General features: G+C 46.8%; 11 protein-coding genes across 11 annotated transcripts; 5 read left to right on the top strand and 6 right to left on the bottom strand.

Annotated features, from left to right (window-relative positions):
- Positions 1–43: 43 nt before the first annotated feature.
- OGAPODRAFT_93610 (uncharacterized protein) lies at positions 44–2946 on the top strand (the record flags this gene model as incomplete). Its single annotated transcript, XM_018357379.1, has 1 exon — positions 44–2946. One exon carries the CDS (start codon positions 44–46, stop codon positions 2069–2071), a length of 2028 nt encoding a protein of 675 aa, XP_018211552.1. The 3' UTR covers positions 2072–2946.
- Positions 277–2946, bottom strand: OGAPODRAFT_87278 (uncharacterized protein). Its single transcript, XM_018356859.1, has one exon. It carries the CDS (start codon positions 2878–2880, stop codon positions 2113–2115), a length of 768 nt encoding a protein of 255 aa, XP_018211551.1. The 5' UTR covers positions 2881–2946; the 3' UTR covers positions 277–2112.
- Positions 2947–3092: 146 nt separating this feature from the next.
- Positions 3093–4332, bottom strand: OGAPODRAFT_76147 (uncharacterized protein; the record flags this gene model as incomplete). The annotated part of the gene is made up of 1 exon (XM_018356134.1): positions 3093–4332. The coding sequence occupies exon 1, from the start codon at positions 4125–4127 to the stop codon at positions 3093–3095; it is 1035 nt and encodes a 344-aa protein (XP_018211550.1). The 5' UTR covers positions 4128–4332.
- A 142-nt stretch (positions 4333–4474) lies between these two features.
- Positions 4475–5956, bottom strand: OGAPODRAFT_16221 (uncharacterized protein). The gene has a single exon (XM_018354269.1). It carries the CDS (start codon positions 5942–5944, stop codon positions 4589–4591), a length of 1356 nt encoding a protein of 451 aa, XP_018211549.1. The 5' UTR covers positions 5945–5956; the 3' UTR covers positions 4475–4588.
- Positions 5957–6100: 144 nt separating this feature from the next.
- OGAPODRAFT_93606 (uncharacterized protein) lies at positions 6101–6967 on the bottom strand (the record flags this gene model as incomplete). The annotated part of the gene is made up of 1 exon (XM_018357378.1): positions 6101–6967. One exon carries the CDS (start codon positions 6965–6967, stop codon positions 6101–6103), a length of 867 nt encoding a protein of 288 aa, XP_018211548.1.
- Positions 6968–7254: 287 nt separating this feature from the next.
- OGAPODRAFT_16220 (uncharacterized protein) lies at positions 7255–7914 on the top strand (the record flags this gene model as incomplete). The annotated part of the gene is made up of 1 exon (XM_018354268.1): positions 7255–7914. A coding segment is annotated over exon 1 (335 nt), but the record flags the coding sequence as incomplete, so codon positions are not given.
- Positions 7915–8108: 194 nt separating this feature from the next.
- OGAPODRAFT_16219 (uncharacterized protein) lies at positions 8109–11293 on the top strand. Its single transcript, XM_018354267.1, has one exon. The coding sequence runs from the start codon at positions 8209–8211 to the stop codon at positions 11284–11286; it is 3078 nt and encodes a 1025-aa protein (XP_018211546.1). The 5' UTR covers positions 8109–8208; the 3' UTR covers positions 11287–11293.
- A 47-nt stretch (positions 11294–11340) lies between these two features.
- OGAPODRAFT_16218 (uncharacterized protein) lies at positions 11341–12639 on the top strand. Its single transcript, XM_018354266.1, has one exon. It carries the CDS (start codon positions 11358–11360, stop codon positions 12630–12632), a length of 1275 nt encoding a protein of 424 aa, XP_018211545.1. The 5' UTR covers positions 11341–11357; the 3' UTR covers positions 12633–12639.
- A 450-nt stretch (positions 12640–13089) lies between these two features.
- On the top strand, positions 13090–15900 carry OGAPODRAFT_16217 (uncharacterized protein). Its single transcript, XM_018354265.1, has one exon. The coding sequence runs from the start codon at positions 13570–13572 to the stop codon at positions 15046–15048; it is 1479 nt and encodes a 492-aa protein (XP_018211544.1). The 5' UTR covers positions 13090–13569; the 3' UTR covers positions 15049–15900.
- Positions 13090–17054, bottom strand: OGAPODRAFT_76140 (uncharacterized protein). The gene is made up of 2 exons (XM_018356133.1): positions 16671–17054; positions 13090–16550 (listed from the first exon to the last, which is right to left on the bottom strand). The coding sequence occupies exons 1-2, from the start codon at positions 16686–16688 to the stop codon at positions 15171–15173; spliced, it is 1398 nt and encodes a 465-aa protein (XP_018211543.1). The 5' UTR covers positions 16689–17054; the 3' UTR covers positions 13090–15170.
- On the bottom strand, positions 16419–19746 carry OGAPODRAFT_76139 (uncharacterized protein). Its single transcript, XM_018356132.1, has one exon. The coding sequence runs from the start codon at positions 19593–19595 to the stop codon at positions 16917–16919; it is 2679 nt and encodes an 892-aa protein (XP_018211542.1). The 5' UTR covers positions 19596–19746; the 3' UTR covers positions 16419–16916.
- Positions 19747–20016: the final 270 nt, after the last annotated feature.

Here is a 20016-nt window from a genome sequence, read left to right as displayed (position 1 = left end):
AAAGAAGTTGAGTAGAGATGATGGCTTGTTTTCAGGAGCAGACATGGTGATGATTACCAGCCGCGAGTCCTCTATTGTTGCTTCAGATGGTGAAGAGCGGTATGCCAAGAAGCACAAAAAGGAAGACCTGAATGATCCATCGTCAAATATCATTTCGCTTGATTCAGAGGACGAAAATGGCCAGATCGGGATCACACATACAGAGGTAGCAGAAGTGAGTCACAGGCCACGCAAAGTATCAGAAATTGCCCGTCTTTTTCGCAAACCACAAACAATCTCCAGGAGTAGCAGTCTGATCGATAATTCAGTCACATGGGTTGAAAAGTACTGTCCTAGTGAATCTTCGCAATTGTGCATACACGAGAGAAAAATCTCAGAGTTACGCACCCAGATACAGGACATGGTTAATAGCCGAACCGAATCCAGGATCTTGGTGCTTTCTGGTCCAAGTGGGTGTGGAAAAAGCGTTTCTGCCAAGATCCTGTGCGAAGAGGTTATGAACAGCAGGAGAAGAACACACAGCAAAATGGTGATTGAAGGCTATGATCATGAAAACCGTCTGGATAATGTGGTGCAGTATAGAAATTGGATGACACAAACATCTAGTGAAATGTCAAGCGTAACTAGTTTTGGAGAATTCCTGGAGAGTTGCAAGGTTTTAACGATGGATAATCTCAAATGTGTGGTTGTAGAAGAGTTACCGAACCTCCATCATGACGATACGCTGAAAGCATTCCGGAAAAGTATTTTGGAATGGCTAGATCTCGATGCAAAAATAAAATTACCACCGCTGATACTTTGTATCACCGAATATGAGGTTGACCTTGAGAATGGAACAGGCTCCTTTTCCCTTGAGTCAAATTTCAAAACCGAATTTGTTCTTGGGAGCAAGATTATCGGTAAAGAAGGCAAACAATGGACGAGGATTAAATTCAATCCTGTGGCTAAACGGTACCTGAAACGGTGTTTGAAACGCATAGCGATCGCTGAGGATACCCTGATATCTTCCATCAAGCAAATTCCCAGGCAGATGGTGGAACAAAAGATAGATAAGCTGTGTGGCACTGGTGATCTTCGAAACGCGATAATATTGTTTGAGTACTGGTGCAAGTACTGCTCATCGTTGACTGATGAATTTTTGGGTCGTGAGTCTGCCTTAAACGTATTTCATTCGATTGGGAAAATCATTTACGGAACGAAGCATCCGGAAGATGAGTATGAGACCTATATTAAACGTGCTCACGAGTTTCGTTTTCTAGAGAGCTTGCAGTCAGATCTAAAACCCCAGACCGACTACCTGACCGTGATGAACGTAGTCACGGAAATTTCACAAACCTCTTCGATGTTTCATCTTAACTTACTTGAGAATTACTTGTCGATTGCCTCTCGTTTGAACGAGTCGATAGCGAGAATCAGTGATACGCTGTCGATTTCCGATGATCTGCGGTGCAAGTCATACTTGAGCTACTCTTTCAGTGGAGGTTCCCTTATGAACGAAATTGCCACCACCATAGCATGCCTAGGGACACGAATGGAATGCAAAAGTATAAAGGCAGACTCCAACAAGTCTGGTGCTTTTCTTAGCATGCGATATTCGAGGGATAGTAAATATAAGAAGAAGCTTCGTCGAATTCTGCAAGAGACGGCCGACTTCGCTGCCAGGAGAGCGGCCAGACTCATACCACAGGGCAGGTACACTTATCTGAGCGCTTTCGAACTAGTTTCCTGTGACGGGTTTTACGAGTGCTCGATTTTGAACTCGAAAAAGCTGCTAAAGAAAAGCGAACAGTCAGGCATCCGACGTGGGATGAACATGAGGAGACTGGGAGGAGACTTTACCAACTTAATGATGGCAGACACAGAATTCAAGGTAGACGACGACGAAGAGGTCGACATGCCAGTGGCAAGTAAAATAAAGTCGCAGCTGGAGGAGCTGTACTTTGGGACCGAAGCCCCTGCCCTGGCCGATGATTCAGACACAGAGTTTGACACTGATCCGATTGTGAATACCGATCAGGAAAACATGTCTGCAGACGAATTTAGTGACGACTCGCTGGTTTTACAATTATAAGTCAAAAAATATTATTAGTTGCATTAAGCTACCATGCAAAATTAGCTGGCGTTGTTTGCCTCTTCCAAAGCGTGCTCGAAAAAATGCTCGTCTTCGCTCAAGTTGTCTTTCACAATATCGAGTCCACCTTGAAAGACACCGCCAATGTAAAGCTGTGGGAACGTAGGCCAGTCGCTGAATTTTTTCAGTCCCTGTCTGACGGCGTCGTCTTTAAGAATATCAAAAAATCCGAATCTCACCTGGTGCTCTCTCAGAATTGCCACCAGCTGTCTTGAGAATCCACACTGTGGAGCAGATGGAGTACCTTTCATGAACAACATGATAGGAGCTGCGGTTGTCAGCTTTGCGAGTCTGGCGTTCAATTGCTCAGGGGTTTCTTCTTCAGGGGAAGGCGATTTTGAGCTCGATGAGCCGGATTCTCTAGTGGAAGCCGGCTCTGGTTGTGGCACATTGGATGACAGAGAGCTTTGTGATTGTTGTGGTTTGTCGCTGAACTGGTTCAACGCTGTCACAAACTCTTTAGGGTCTGCTCCACTGAGCTCCTTCAAAATGGTTCCATTTCTGACTAAGACAAAGTAGGGAACAGCAGACACGTCGAAGAGGTCGGCGATTTCAGGATGGTCATCGGCATTTATGGAAAGAAACGATGTGTTGCTGTGCTGAGAAGAGTCGGACAAAGTGGAGTAGACCTTATTCATTTGGATGCATGGGGAGGCCCAGGGAGTGTGGAAATAAAGAGCAATGAGCTTGTTTGACACGGATGTCAGCTCGGTGAACTGGTCTTGCGAAGTGATCTCAATAACAGTCATTATAAATACGTTCAGACTAGAAAAAATACCTCAACAATTTAAAAGTTTGGCTGTCCTTATATTGACATTTTAATCCAAAGTCAATTGATATTACGAATTTTTCGGCCTTAATTCTTGATCTTGCTTACATTGACAAAAAACATGATTGGCTGATCTTACGTGATTACGATACTGATAGAAGCCAATTAAATTATTCCTTTTACATGCTGTTGCTAGTTTTCGTCGTTCTTTGTTATTCCGTTCAGTTCCTTCGAGTAGCTGAGCACCGCAGGCTTCACGAACCCGTGCGAAAATTCCGGTGTGCGCGTGTGTCTTGGGCTTGGTGTGAATATGCTCACGTAATCAGACATACTAAACGCCGGGGTCCTGGAGCCATTTTTGGTGGTGCTAAACAGCTTGGCACCGAGTATACTGCCATTTCCAGGCGTGCTTGGTGGCTGCAGTAGCGACGGTGTAGAGAATGGCAGTGCAGAAGAGCTGTTTCGTGGCGGCGTAGACTCAATCCCCAGGTTAGGTGTGCTGTTCAAATTGAGCATGGAAGCGTGGCTGGATTTAGGCGTTGTAGGAATGTTGAGGAAGCTGCTGGAGTCTTTGGCTTCTCTGGAGTTGGAAGTTCTAGCTGGCGAATTCGACAAATAAAGCAGCAGGTCTGCCCCTTCTTCGTTGTCGTTGACGTACCTGGAATTAGGAGTTTTGAAATCAAAGTTCTTTTTCGTACGAGCACTCTTAGGTGTGGAAAATAATGCCGATTGTAGCGCCGACTGTGCAGACCCAGCAGCGTTTTCCTTAGCCCCATTCGACGTTTTTTGAAGAGCTATGTCGTCGAGCATGGCTTTGTTGTTCGAAGGCGGTGTTTTTGGAATTGGTACTAGCTCGTTCTTCTGTTGGTGAGGTGACTTGTCAACTGACGCGTATCCAATGTCATTATTGGAAGGATAGAATGGCGACGATGGAATGTTTGCGTGATGTAGGCGTTTCACGGGCGATGAGAAATCATCTCCTGTCTCAGAAGATTTTCGCTTCATAGGAGACGTGGAAGGGGACGTCCCCTTGTCGAGCGGGTCGGAGGTTCTAATGGGAGAGGACCATATAGGCGGAGAGGAGGAATTAGAAGTCTTTCCCTGGCTTTCTCTAACTTTCATGCCAGCCCTGAAAAGCTTGCTTTTGAGCTGCCGAGTAATCCTCGCAATTTCGGCCCGTTTCAAGATCTTTTCAGCAATTGCTTCTTCCGGATGTTCTGCTTGCATCTTGGAATCGGTTTCTATGTATTGGATCTTTGAGTTAGGTTTGTCTATCGCAGCTGTACTTTGGCAAATCGTGCGCTGATAATTTGCGTGGTGGGACAGCGCAAAGAGTTAGTTTCAATGGGTGCCTCTAACCAACGATAGGGAATATCTGACAAATTTCAGAGACCAAGTGTGTAAGAGTGAAGCAAGTTCAGATGTTAGTGCTACGCTCTCGTATCTTATCGTTTCTGGAACAAGTTTAGATGAAACTGAAGGAGGTCTCGCAATTTAGTTTCCAAAGGGATAAAAATATGCCGTCAAAGCACTTGATTATTCCCAAAGCGGAAAGTGAAAAAAATTATTTTCGTGTTACCTATGTAGTGGTGTTCATGAAAACGAAACGGGAAATCGAAGAGTGGCATACAATAAGAGATCAGATTAAGGTGCTAGTCAATAAGCATTCTCAACAACCATCGCCTTTGTTACATGATGATCTCATATTTTACGTCATCCTTGATTGACTTGCTAGGCAGAATGAAGCTGTTTAGCACGTAAAGGTCGTCACCGACATGTGTCCCAGACCCGAGTATACAAATGTTGCCTGAATCTTTGATGCCAATGACGCGACTACTTTCTGCATCGAGCACTTTTTTGATCTTTGTAGGACCGTTTTTCTTCACAATCTCGTTTATGGAGATAAGGTTCACACCTGTTCCTTCAACTCGAGCCCAGTTGCCAATCTTGCAATCAAGAGACAAAATACTGTTGCGCACAAACGAGTTCTGTCCAATCTCACAGTTCTCCAGAATAATCGCGTTGTAGATTCTTGTACCAGCGCCTATGGTCACATTTGCGCCGATCGACACGTAGGGACCGATTTTGGTTCCGTTTTCGAAATGTATGGTTGCAGAAGGATGGATGAACACCGGAGGTTCAATGTTGACTGAGGCTCTATGGATCACGCTTCTACCATGGCCCGTTTTGGTTTGAAAAACTTTATCCAAGTAGAGCTCATTTGCCCACAATGCATCCGAAGGTGTTTTGATTGCTCTCCAAAAGCCTTTGTACTCGTAGACAAAAGTCTTGCCGCTATCTGGAAGAAAGTGCAACACATCTTTCTCCATTGAGATTACGTCCTCATCCACCGTTTCAAAAGTTGTGTTATCGTTTGCGATCGTAATCTTACTGATTTTGGCATTGGAGAGCCTGCGGAAAAGTGATTCGTTGAAGATGTAAATGCCGCCGTTAATGATATCTGAAATTTTAGACTCTGGCTTCTCAACGTAGTGGATGACTTTCCCATTGTCTTCAGAAACAATAGTTCCAAACGAAGATTGTTCGGAGCCACTAAGGGCCATGAAAAGGTCGTAGTTGGTGAGTTTGACTCCAAACAGCATAGCTTCAATGCCTCCTTTCTCAGCAGCTCTCTTTTCGTAAGACTCAATCATTTCAACGAATGGGAAAGAGCAAATAATATCTCCGTGCACAACCAGGAAGCCATCTGGATTGCCCCTGAGGATTTCCTCCCGGAAATGATAAAGCCCCCCTGCTGTTCCCAAAGCTTTAAACTCTTTCAGATACTTTAAATAACAGTCCCTATTTTGATACTTCATCTTCGTGTTAAAGTCCAGGATGAACTCTGTAAATACTGCCGGATCATAGAAGCCCATCAAAATAATCTCTTTGATGGTAGGAATTGTTAGTATGGCATCGATTGTGTGCGCCAAAAGAGGTTTTCCTGCAATTGGGAACATGATTTTGGCCTGGTCGAGAGCAAGAGGCCTGAACCGTGTTCCGCGAGAACCTCCGCCCACCATTATCACCGCTTTCGAAATCATTGTTATTTTAGTTTCTATAATCTCTCAAATACTGTATTGTCAGATTTCTCTAGGTGCCCACTCCTCAAATGATAAAACCAAATTTTGCACAGCCTCGATGTGGAGACAATCATTCATATTACTAGATGATCACATATGATTCTGACTACACACCTACTAATCTCTGACAATGTGACCAAAGGTTTTCTTAAAGACGGCTGACCCGTCACGCTCAATCACATCGCCATGACAAAGGATTATTTTGGCGGGATCCCATCTGGCGAGCAGCTCTTTGAAAGCAGGAGAAAAGCTAACAGGGTCAGCAACCATTCGTTTAACAAGAAATTTGTTAAAACCCGTTCCAAAACTGAAAGCATTTTTGAAAAAGAGCCTTTGTATTAGATGGAATGGCTCCTTGCCCTCGAATTGTTCATTATAAAGATCCGACTCCGGGATTCTTCTGTTATTATGTTGGAGATTGAAAATCACATCAGCGGCGAAGACTGCTTTATGAGGCTCGCTGAACACAAGGAGTTCCTTGTTTGCGACTTTTGGCCAGAACATAAATTGCAATCTGGCATCTGCCAGTGCCACATCTTTTGTCTCGTCGAAACCAAACGAACTCAAATCGTTAGTGCTTAAAATTTTCCAAGCGGCGCTTTCTGGAATCACAATATCGGCCACTTTGGCAATCTCAGGCTTGAGGCCTTCAAATCCCACTATTCTGATGTTCGGGAACTTGGCTTTCCAGCTTTGAACAGCCATCGTATGTTCGCCGTCTGGGATAATTAAGTGCGACACCTTCTGGATAAACGACTCACCAGCTTTAAGATCTCCCCCTTCCACCATTGTTCTGTCCAAAGAATCAATAGTTTTCTTATCGTATGGAATTGCAGACCAAACAATAAACGATTGCGGACTAGAGATCACTGCCATACGGCCGCCAATTTCAAAGTAGCCTGCCCTTAAGAAACGGCACGAGTGTATGTAGATTCCCGAGCAAACCTTCCTGGAAACACCACCTACAACGTTTGGATAGCCCATGATAAAAAGTGTAATCTGGGATGAGGGAAAGACAAGGTTTAAATTTCAAACGGTTTTATTCTAGAGCCCAGTGCGGCTTCGGAGACATTAGCTAAGCCCCATATAGAAGTACCCTAAAAAACGCCTTTCGGAACTAGAAAATGCTCACGGCATCATCTCGGTAATCGGATTTCGGCGAACAAGCTTTGCGATTACGAGTACGAGGGTTTTTAAGAATTTCGCGGAGAATTCGCGAGGCTCCAAATTTCTGGCAAGGCTGAAAATATGCGTTGCGTTCATATGCAACGCCTTCGCCTGAGCGTGAAAGATAACGAGCATCTCCGACAAAGGTCTATCGACGCGTCTTTTTTCTGTTTTTTTTTTGAAAAGTTCGAGGCAATACTTTTGACATTGCTGAAGCATGAAGTACATAATCGAGCATATGGAACAGGGATTCACTGAATGGGTGATTCTAGAGTACTGTCAGATTATTCGTGATATAGGAAAGGACAATCTCATTTTGACGTCACTTCCAGATGGCACCTCAGACCAAGATATTCCACAACCTTTGAGAGAATTAGGACTTGTATGGACCACTAAAGAGGTCAACGAGTATGTTGATTCTTTTGGTTCTAGATTATGTCTTCTGGACCCACGTGCAGAGATTGACTTGCAACCTACTGACAAAGAGAGCTTTGATTTTTTTATTTTTGGAGGCATCCTCGGTGATCACCCACCTCGAGACAGAACCTCTGAGCTGAAGAAGAAGCTGGAATGCGAGACGAGACGCTTAGGCAATTTACAAATGACGACCGACACTGCTGTGCGCACCACAAAGATGATTCTGGAGGGTACTCCATTTGAAAGCATCCAATTCATTGATTATCCAGAAATTCGGTTCAGCAAGCATGAGGCAACAGAGATGCCATTTAGGTATGTGTTGAATGATAATAAAGAGCCAATTCTGCCGGCAGGAATGCTGGATCTGATCAAGAAAGATTCAGAGAAAACGTTAGACGATTTCTTTTGATTTCAGAGCGACGCGTCGCTCGTCCCGCTTAATACATGAATATCTTTATTTTCTGTAGTATCCTATATTTTGACATCATTCCTTGCTCCAGGTATCTACAGTTTCAAGTTGCCATCCATACTAGCTGCGTTTCTGAATCACAATATCAGACTATCTCATCCGTTTAGGCGACTTTCATAAACGAGTATCAATAAACAAAAAATAGCAAGTAAGAGTCCAGTATTTGGTGACCATGCTGAGAAAGTTGTTACTTGCACTGTGTCTAGTCGGCCCTTTGGGTGCCTTTTCTAGTAACAGCGACTTTTCAGCCCTTATCAAAGGAGACTGGCAGCAATTGCAAGATAATATGCTAGACCAACTGGCGACCAACGCCATCGGGGATTCTGTCCCTGACAAAGACGATAAATGTCCGCCATGCTTCAACTGTAATCTCCCCAATTTTGAGTGCAAACAGTTTTCCAAATGCAATCCATTCTCAGGAAGGTGTGAGTGTCTGGAAGGATTTGGTGGTGACGACTGTTCTGTTCCCCTTTGCGGGGCTCTGACGGACGGGTCTAACCGTCCTAAAAGAGAGGTCAATGAGACATGTCATTGCGAGGAAGGGTGGGGAGGTATCAATTGTAATTTGTGTCAGATAGATTCGGTCTGTGATGCCTTTGTTCCAGGAGGACTAAAAGGCACGTGCTATCATTCGGGTATCCTAGTCAATCGGAATTTTCAGATGTGTGATGTTACCAACTCCAAGATTTTGGAGATACTCAACGGAAAAAAGCCCCAGGTGACGTTCAGTTGCAACAAGACGGCTGAAAAATGCAACTTCCAGTTCTGGATTGCTGAAGAAGAGAGTTTCTACTGTGATTTGTCTAAATGCAAATTCAACTATGATCTTGGCGCAAATACAACACATTACAACTGCGAGGACGTTGCTTGTAAATGCCTCCCTGGAAAAATGCTCTGTGGCCAGGCAGGATCGATTGATATTTCGGATTTCCTTACGGAAACCATTGCTGGCCCTGCAGACTTCTCCTGTGACGTTGCGGACAAAGACTGCAAGTTCTCAGAGCCTAGCATGAACGATCTGATTACTAATGTTTTTGGAGATCCGTATATCACGCTCAATTGCGAGTCCGGTGAGTGTCTACACGAAAGCGAGATCCCAGGTTCTGATCAGCCGGGAAAACCCAAATTTGGCGTGATCGACGTTTTGAGAATTATTGGAACCATTTTGGGCTGCACAGCTATCATTGGACTAGGTTTCTATGGGATAAAACGATCGCCACTATTTATGGACGAAGGCACCCTGCAGCTTCCTCCAGATGACAATCCAGATCTACAAGACTCTCTGCTCGATGATTACAAGCCTGCCATATTTTCTTTCGAAAACGTTAGCTACACAGTGGCGGGAAAAAAGGTGTTGAACAATGCTTTTGGGCTCGTTGAGCCTGGAGAATGTATGGCTATCATGGGAGGATCAGGCGCTGGAAAGACAACGTTATTAGACATCATTGCCGGTAAAAATAAGGGAGGAGAAGCTTCAGGTACGTTTTATGTCAATGGCGAGCGCATTACAACCAAACAAGACCTTGTGCATTTCCAGAAATCTGTTGGATTTGTCAACCAGGAAGACTTCCTCATCCCGACTTTATCCGTCTATGAGACTGTTTTGAACAGTGCTCTTTTGCGTTTGCCGAAAAACATGTCGATGGCCACCAAAAAAGCAAAGGTAAACCAAATTCTCGCTGAACTGCGTATTTTTCACATTAGAGATAAGCTTATCGGCTCGGATTTTGAACGTGGTATTTCTGGTGGAGAAAAAAGAAGAGTGGCCATCGCCTGTGAACTCGTGACGTCTCCGTCAATTTTGTTTTTAGACGAGCCCACGTCAGGGCTTGATGGGTACAATGCGTTTAACGTGGTTGAATGCTTGGTCAGACTGGCCAAGGACTACAACAGAACAGTGATTTTCACAATTCATCAGCCAAGAAGCAACATTGTGGCTCTTTTCGATAAGCTCATGCTGCTGTCTGAGGGACAGCTAGTGTATTCCGGCCTTATGAGCGACTGCAGCAACTTTTTCGCTGACAACGGGTACATTTGCCCTGCTGGCTACAACATTGCAGATTATCTTATCGATATCACCTCTGGAGGTAGCCCTATCGCTGTCGTTTCACCCGTTGATGGCGAAAATCATGACCATGATATACACGCCTTGCTTCCTGCCAATGATGTGGATGACCCGACTGGTGAATGGCAGCATTACGCTTCTCATCGCGACGAGTTTGGCAATAGAATTAAAAGTGCAGGTGCAACGTCCAAAGCTTCAAGTGCGGCTGTTGCTTCTATATTTGAGCAATCGTTGAACGCCGAGAGATTGCACTTGGAAATCAAAGAGCTTGCCGAAAAGTTCAACAACGCGCAGCAAGATAATAATTCTGCAGGCTCGTTTTTCAAGTCCCAAGGGGGCAAGACCAGAGCCGGCTTCTGGACACAACTTACTATTCTGTGCTCCAGAACGTTCAAAAATTCGTACAGAAACCCGAAGCTTTTGATGTCGCACTATGCTCTGGCTCTTATCATGGGACTCTTTTGCTCTTATCTCTACTATGATGTTGAAAACAACATCAGCGGCTTCCAGAACAGGCTTGGACTATTTTTCTTCTTGCTGACTCTATTCGGCTTTTCAACACTTACAGGGCTACATTCGTTTTCTGTGGAGCGGCTGGTGTTTGTGAGAGAGCGCTCAAACAATTATTATCATCCGCTTAGCTATTATGTTAGCAAATTATTGTGCGACGTGATCCCGCTCAGACTATTCCCTCCTGTTATACTGATGGCCATCATATATCCTTTAGTGGGCCTAAACATGGAAGGAAACAAGTTTTGGCTTTCAATGCTGATTCTTGTCCTCTTTAACTTGGCTGCGTCGCTCGAGATCCTAATTATTGGAATCCTTGTCAAAGAGCCAGGTTCTGCTACCATGGTGGGTGTTCTTGTTCTGCTCTTCTCACTGCTTTTTGCGGGTCTGTTTATCAATAAGGACACAATTCCAGTCCAGATAGCGTGGTTTGAAAACATCTCTGTGTTCCATTATGGTTACGAGGCTTTGGCGGTCAATGAGGTGAACGGGTTGGTGCTGAAGGAGAAGAAATACGGGCTAGACATCAATGTTCCCGGCGCTGTAATTTTGAGCACATTTGGATTCGATGTCGGGGCTGTTGGATTCGATATCTGCTGGCTGGCCGGGATGTTTGGTGCATTTGTTGTTTTAGGATATCTTGGATTGCATTATTTTGTCTACGAGACCAGATGATGTAATTAAAAAAATAGAGGTAAATAAATATTTTATTCAACTAAGCCTCGGTGACTTACTTGTTCTTTAGAATGGTTCGATCGCCGTTTGACGTCTCAGACGATGAGGATGATCCGTTCAGTGACAGAAACTATTCGCGGCTGGTTAATCGCACTGAAGAAGTCAAAAACGTCCCTGACCTTGGGCGTTCCAGCCACGCTCCTTCCAAAACTTATTCCCCTGTCTTCAACGTGAATGAGATGGCCAAGGAGCCTGCTTACAATTCTAGAACAAACGCAATTCCAGAAAGACGGCAACGTGGTGCGCTATACATGACGCTGTTTGGAGGCCGTGAACGAGGATGGCCTTACTTCACGTACTTTGTCAGCCTCATTCAGATAGCGGTGTTCATCTACGAGCTGGTGAAAATGGGGATTTACACGAAAACCGTGTTCCAAACCAAACCATACTTCAATCCCATGCTTGGACCCTCATCATACGTGCAAATTAACGTGGGAGCCAGATATCTGCCATGCATGACAGTGATTAAGGGCTACACTGATAACCCGCAGATAGAGTGGCCATGCCCCAACTCCACGTCCACGTCTACCGACGTCTGCAGTCTGGACGAACTGTGTGGCATGGGCGTTGGTTTCTCTGACGGCACGCCGCGCCAGTGGTGGAGATTGTTCACCTCTATCTTCATCCATGCTGGATTCATACACATTATCTTCAACCTTCTGCTACAGGTCGCGCTTGGATCTAAGGTTGAACGCTACATTGGACTACTCAGATTTGCATTTATCTACGTTGCTGCGGGCATGGGAGGCTCCATTTTGGGGGCCAATTTTTTGCCTGCTGGAATGGCTTCATCTGGAGCCTCAGGAGCGCTGTGTGGCGCATGTATCGCAATGAACCTCATTCTTCTCATCTACAACAACAACATCGACCACTACGATCCTCGTCTAAAAGGCCGGGGTAGCAGAAAGCTCTTTGTCACAATGCTGATCGGCTCCGTGGTCGAAGTGATTGTCATATTTGTGCTGGGATTACTGCCAGGGATAGACAACTTTGCCCACATTGGCGGGTTTGTCATCGGGATCGCGCTGGGGACTGTCCTTTTGGACAGCCCATCTTTTGTTTACGAGGACGACGGGCAGACTCGCAAGCCAGTTGTTTTTTTCACTTGGATATTTGTCCGAGTTGCCTGTCTAGCTTTGACAATAGCGTATTTTGCACTACTATCGAAGAACTTTGCAGATAAAGGTGCAGAGGCGTCGGATAGTTGCAAATGGTGCAAATACATCAACTGTCTTCCGGTCAACGGGTGGTGCGAACTAGGCGACTTGTCTGCTACGTCGTCATGAATTTTTCAGGCTTATTTTCGCATTTTGTAAGAAAATATATTTTTTCGATTTATCTACACCAGTTATCAAGATGGCGCTTCAGTATCTTCAATCTTTGGAGGAGAACATTATCAGTCCTCCGTCAAGCAGCACGCCTGTTTACAAAGACGACTGTATGTTCTCCTTTGAGACTCCGCTCGACAAGACGGGTCTTGATATCTGTATGCATTGTTTTCAGGCGTTTTCGAGAGACGGACATGATTACACACGCCAGCACGCACAATTCTTCAACCATTCGATCTATTTGAACTATAAAAAGGCTCCAAAGAAGCAGACAGAACGGGACTCGGAACAGCCTTTGAAGATGGTCAAACTGGAGATCAAAGAGCAAACAGATGACGAGCTATTTGAAACCAAGACGCAGATCTATTGCGCCGAAATTGACCAGTCTGTGGATTACCCCAGTGAAGAAATCCCTGCCCATATTGCCAACTGTGCAGCAGCCATTTTAAAAGCGACCTCTAGCGATAAAAAGCAAGAAATCAAGGCCTGGGAGCAGGAAATTGTCCCCTGTCCACACGCTTTCGACATCGAACAAAGCCCACTTGCAGAACTCGATACGAGCCAGTGCGCTCAGTGTGGATTGAAGGAAAATCTATGGATTTGTGTCACGTGTGGGTCTATCGGGTGTGGTCGGGCGCAATTCGGCGGCGTTGCTGGAAACTCCCACGCATTGAAGCATCATGAATCCTTTCCAGATCACCACATTGCGGTCAAACTTGGGTCTTTATCGCTAAACTCTGCCGATTCGTATTGCTACACTTGCAATGATGAGGTCAAAGTACCGGACCTTGTCAGGCTTCTTGCTACTTTTGGCATCGACATTTCTCAGACCGTCAAGACAGAAAAAACACTTACAGAGCTACAACTTGAGCAGAATATCAAATGGGATTTCAACATGTCCAACGAGAGTGGAGATGTGCTTACTCCTGTGTTTGGAAAAGGTCTCACAGGTATCAAGAATTTGGGGAACTCTTGTTATCTCTCGTCTGTATTGCAAGTGCTATTTTCCGTTCGTGACTTTTCGTCAGCCTTTTATATAGAGGAGGGAATGCCCGTGGAAAAGATTCTCAATCCGGGTGATCCATCCAGGGACTTGGAAACTCAGCTATTCAAACTAGGAGACGGGCTGCTCTCAGGCAGATACTCGATCCCGGATGAGCTGACGACTGAAAAGGTCAAGTTTCAGCGAGGAATCAAGCCACAGGGGTTCAAGACGCTGATTGGTGAAGGCCATATGGAATTCTGCACCATGCAACAACAGGATGCGTTTGAGTTCCTGCTTTATTTATTGGACAAAATCGAAGACCAGAAATTGAACGGAGTCTCTTCCACAAGTCCTACTCAGGCATTTGATTTTGTCTTAGAGAACAAGATTAAATGTCATGGATGTGGCGGCGTGAGACTCGCCAAGGAGCTTACCAACAACATTCGTTTGCCTGTACAGGACAAGGTTTTACGTGTTGGTGATGACGGGAAGAAGGTGTATAGTGAAGTGCGCTTGGAAGACTGTCTTTTGGAACTTGGCACATCCGAAACGATTGAGTACCAGTGTCCAAGGTGCCAAAAATTACAGTCGGGCTCCAAAAAGCAAGGACTCACCTCGTTTCCCAAATATCTGATTTTGTCTCCTCAAAGAATAAAACTGGAGAACTGGGTGCCTATCAAATTAGATGTCCCTATCAAGTTTGAGGAGGTTATAGACCTCTCAAAATATAAATCAACTGGCCTTCAAACAGACGAAGAACTGCTTCCCGAAGATGAGGTTTCCTCCTCGTATTCCTTCAACCAGGACGCAATGAATGCTCTGTTGGCCATGGGCTTCCCTGAGAACAGGTGCAAGAGAGCTCTTTATACCACAGGAAACAGAGATGCAGACACAGCAATGAACTGGTTGTTTGAACACATGGAGGATCCAGACATCGACGATCCTTTCGAGCCTGCTCCAGCACCCGGTCCAAAGGTTTCGGAGCAAGAGGTGGAATCGCTCACGTCCATGGGATTCGACGCAAAACTGGCAAAGAAAGCCTTGTTGTTGAGCAAAGGCAACATCGAACAGGCTGTTGAGTGGCTTTTTGCCAATCCCGACGACGATGGTGATATCAGTCAGGACGTTGCTAGTTCGCCACAGGAACGAATTAAACAAATGGAGTCCAGTGCTTCACATAGCACAAAGTATATTCTAAAAGGTATCATCTGTCACAAGGGAGTCACGATTCACTCTGGCCACTATGTTGCCTTTTTGAAGAAACAAATAGAAGGTCAGGAAAACTGGGTGCTATTTAATGACGAAAAGGTTGTTCTTGCCAATGAGGAGAGCATCAAGGAGATAGAGAAAACGGGTTACATCTACGTGTTTGAGAACTCGGAACTTTGAACACGCGCGATTTGGAAGGTGACATTGAACTTCAAGCAAGTTTGTGCATGGGTAGCATTTCTCTATTTAATAATCAATGTATAGCATAAGCAAAAACTCGTCGATACATTGCAATGAAGACGTTATTTCTTGAGCTCCTTCAGTTTGACTTCTAGTTTCGCAACCTTGGTCTTCAGCTCTACATTCTGTTTTCTCAAAAGTCCAATCTCAATATCCTTCTCCTTTGATTTGCCGTAGCTCAGCATCTTGGCCATTTCCTCGTTCTCCTCGGTCAGCATCTGCATCTTGGTAATGATCTTGTGTGCAATCTCCTCCTCGTCGTACCTCCCAGTCTTGGTGATCGACTGGTTTGGGTTCAATGCAACAGCAGTCAAAACGACTTCCAGTCTAAGCTTCGTTTCCTCCAGCTCCTCTTGGGCAGCTTGGAGCTTCTCTGTGAGCTTTGTATATAACTGTTCGTGATTTTTCGGTATTTCGAATGTTTTCCTATTGTCATCACTATCGGAGACCCTCAGAATTGAGTTCAATCTCGCAACCTCCTCTTCCAGCTTTTTAATGATAGAATCCTTTAGCTCAAGCTGAATTTTGTGATCTTCGATCTCCGCAACAGACTCCGGAGAGCCTGACTTTTGCGTCTGAGAGCCTCTCTGGTCTATGTTTCTTTGCTGTTGAATATTCATGTATGCAGAGGACTGGCTATTTGAAGGCGCTTTTGATACAGCATTGGCCGTCTGATTGGAATAGGTGGGCCAGGACATATAGAAGTCGTTGCTCGAAGAATAACTCGACGCTTTGTGAGTTTGCAGAGATTGAAGATTGGATGACGATTTGGGAAGGTTCAATTGCATGAGCTGCATCGCCAAGGTATCCATATCTGAGTTAGACATTGATGTTGATGCCGCGAGCGGTATACTTCCGTTTGAGGTATCATACAATGGATTGAAAAGAGAGTCTGAGCCTGAATAGTAATTGCCTTGCATCTTAGGCAAGTTGGACGAGGAGGTGCTGGTATTGGCTGTCAATTTCCCCGCAGACACGGTAGCTGCAGTGCTGGACCATAAATCTCTGCTGGCTGCCGTGGTATTATAATTATTTGTGGCAGAGGAAGGGTTAACGGCAGATGCCCAGGAATACCCTGAATACTTGCTAGACGAGTCCAGTCCGCTCAAGACTTGGGTGTTTGAGACCTGGGGCATTGAGATCCCAGCGGTATCGCCCAGACTCGGAATCCTCGACACAGACGACGTCTGCTGCTGCCACCTGATGTGGGGAGACTGTGAGGCCGTCTCCATTGGATTGCTCCTGTAGAGATCAAATTGAGTGTCTGAGTTCGAAGACCTGATTGACTTGGAAGCGTTAATATCGGGGGATAGTTCTAGTTTGTTTAGCTTGGAAGAGCTTTGGGAGCCTGAGAAGGACTCCGATCTCAGCACCCCCTCGCCCGACACGGAGGTGCCAAAGTTCGACTCTGTGGTGTCTGCGGAGTCAGGTTTATTTTGGGACTGTTGCAATATCGAAAAGCTGTTAGTTCTGTCGTGACGACCTCATCCTTGTTCAGCCCCTTTTTTATATATCGACGCTGGCAAAGAGATAATGTAGACTAGGGTTTAAAATCAACTTACGTAGTTTTCATAGCTCATGACGCTGTGCTCAGAAAGCGAACGTCCCGTGAATGTAGTATTTAGTGATCAAGACAGGGGAAGCTGAAACTAATTTAAATGTTTTTTTCAGCGACCCTTTTTTCCCACACTTGATTCAATTTTTAACATATCAAAAATACCAGGCAACCTTGCACCGGTGTTTCAAATAGTTGTGTCTGGTAGCACGAGAATATTGCATCCAAGTGCAAACCTCTATCAGGTTATCAATCACTTTTGCTTCTTTTTGTGCAAGAAGCTGAGATTCGACAAGGAGCCGTTCTTTTTAGACATGTTGAGATGGAAGCTTGATGCAGACCGGGACTTCACCAGTTCTGGGCGTTTCAAGGTGCCCACGGGTGTGTGGCTAGGCTCGTTCAGGGAGGACGGGTGGTCTGCCGAGGAGGATCCCGGCGCCCCATGTGTACTGAGATGAAGATGGACGCCTTTTGGCTGGCTTATCCCGGGCGACGTGGACAGGAGCGGAGACGTCTGACCGGAGCCCATAGAAGAGCTGTGTTGATGGGCACTTCTAGGAGTGGATATGTTGGCAGTGGAGTGGTTTCTAGAAAGGCTAGGGGACGGGGTTTTGGACGAGGCCCTGCTTTTTGCCAGCTCCGACGCCAGCAGCTTGTGGTCTTTGTGTCGGCCGAGATTCAGCAGAATCGACGATGAGGTCGTGCTTCTGGACAGCTTTGGATGGATCGGGAAGTGGTGGTGGTGCGAGTGGTTTCCCTGCGAAATGTTCACGTCGTTTAGGCGCGAGTCCAGCTGGTCCAGGTTGAAGTACGAGTTGTTTTCGGAAGGCTCATACGCGGGCGTGAGATCGCCCACTGTGACGTCGGACTTGATGGCAGTTTCGTAGGAAGGCACTCGCGATAGCAGCTCGCCGTCCCATTTGATTTCCTCTGGATGTTCTCCGTCTGCGCCCGGAGCAGACTCAATATACGAATTTGCTCTAGAAAGATGCTGGACCGGCGACAAAACGCCTGGTGTCACGCGCTGGTTGTTGATGGCAATGCCGGGAGTCTCGGGTGCCGGCTGGGCCGCGCCGCCAGAAAACGCTGGCCCGGCAATTGTGGTGTCTGTGTGTTGAGTTGGCGAGTTGTATGAGAAATAGTCGGTGCCTTCGTCAGTCAGGTTGAACACGGCTCTTCCGCGTGTCGCCGGCTGTTGCGACGAGTGCACTCTGTTGAGACTGGCAAGTAGCTGGTTGCTGAACCCGCCCTCTGTGGCCGTCATGTTGAACTCGCTGAGCTGGTTGGATTCGGGCGAGGGGTCCGAGCTGGCCTGCACAGGCTGACCGGTTGGATCGGCCTGGCCTCTTGGTGTGGACGGCTGGGAGAACTCTGGCGTGTCTGTCGGCGAGTTCACGCCGCTCCAGAGTCTGTCGTAAACGTGGTTTTCGTAGTTTGGCGGCGCCATCAGCTCCTGGGCGTTGAAGTTGTACGCGGGCGCGGGCGCCGACGCAGAGAGGAAGCTAGAGCCCGGCGTGGATGCCGTGGAACTCAGCATGCCGAGGCCCTCGCTGCCAAACATGAGTTCGTCGCCCTTGTAGCGGATCGTGGCGTCCTCGACGTTGGCAGAGGCCAGGTCGTCGTCGAGATCGGGCAGGTTCTTGGCCTTGATCGGGACGAACGGGCTGATGAAAAGCGTGATGGGCAGCGTGGCCCGGAGCTCGGACACGTGGCCATCCGTGTTGATCAGCGAGACAACAAACCGCAGCTTGTGGATCACTCTCACGTAGTGCGAGATCATGCAATCCTGAGTCACCTCGGCGAGCGACGACGGGATGTTCACGAAGGACCTGATCTCCCATTTATCCTGTGCCAGCGACATCTCCTCATTTCTGAAAAACACCCCGTTCTCGTCCATCTCAGCCTCTTTCCAAACATTTTTTCCGTTCTGGTCGGTAACTATTTTCGGGATCGTCTTATTTAGCACCGTGCGCTCGCCAACGTGGCTGGAGTAGGTGGTGGAGAAACTGAAATTCTCATTGAGGCTGATCTTGATAGAGCCCAGTTGCAAACCCTTCGCCAGCGGCACCATAGTCATGTCAATGGGACAGGTGGACCCGATCGCTATGGCGCGCGCAGGAACGCTAATCGAGTAGTCGACCTTCTGCGGCCACGTGTTTTCCACAGCGACGGTCTCGGTGAGCTCGGGGGCATCTGTGGTGAGTGTTCTCACGACGTGGATGTGTTTCCTCGTGATGATCGGAGCACTGAACCGGTGTCTTTCGATCGTCGACTGCAATCTGTACACGACAGAGCAGCCGGGCAGGCCCTCGACGGATTCCGGAATCGAGCCGTCCAGAATCGTCTGGAACGGGAACTCGTAGTTGCCCTGTTGCAGCACCACGGGCTCGTTCTTGTTGCTCGACGTGAAAGACAGAGAACTGAGGTTTGTGAGCGATTTGTTCTTGTTCAGGTTGGACGACGACTTGGACGTGTGCGCCATCATTTTCAGGGAACTCGAGGACGAATTAGTGGACCGTGTCAGCGTGCCTGTGGCAAACCCGGACCCGGAACTGACCATGTTGCCGTCAGAGGCAAAGCCAGTGAAAGAGGAGCTGAGCGGCCGGTTGTTGTTGCTCAGAAACTCCTGTAAATTCAGCGGATCCCAGTCAAACTCATAAAGAACCTTCTGGTACCTGTACGGCCGCGTGTATGTGGACTTGGCCGACTGATATTTCTCCTCCCAATTGAACTTGAGACTGGCCCAGAGCTTGAGCTGCATTCTTTTGATGGTGATTGGCTCCACTACAGAGAGAGCAATCACGCCCGAAAGCAGAACAGACGGCGCGTCGTCCTCCGAGCCCTTCAGCACAACCACGTCTCTGTCTGTCGATCGCAGCCGGATATCAAACAGTGGAGTTGGTTTGGGCCCCTTCTTTTGATGTTTTCCCATGACTGAGGTCAGATAATGTATGCAAGCAATGGCAGAAAAATGTGCGGTATTCTGCGTGTGTAGCGAGATTTTCTAGGACGTTTGGACTATGACTGATGGGATTTGGGCATCCACTCGAAGGAGGTTTGGAATAAACGATTTGTACAATATATGGGTGCGGAAAAACTTTTATGCATTCACCTGTGACAGCAATGAGCAGGCTGACAGCAGGGGACCAGAAAATTGCCAGCCGCCTTGGTCGAGGATCCGGGGTCTGGCTGGTTACTGGCCGCATTTGGAGGCCCCGCTGAGCCTGTCTTCGCCAGCCGTGCTCCGCCAGCCGTGCTTCCACAGCCGCTGCACCTTCCAAGGGCAACGCCTCTGGCTCTTCCTGTTTTGCTTACGTAATCCCAGTCTACCCGGCAGTTAGTTGTGTGCACTA

Source organism: Ogataea polymorpha, assembly GCF_001664045.1.
Source record: "Ogataea polymorpha strain NCYC 495 leu1.1 chromosome Unknown OGAPOscaffold_3, whole genome shotgun sequence".
Taxonomy (NCBI): domain Eukaryota; kingdom Fungi; phylum Ascomycota; class Pichiomycetes; order Pichiales; family Pichiaceae; genus Ogataea; species Ogataea polymorpha.
This window is presented reverse-complemented; position numbering and strand designations above follow the sequence as displayed.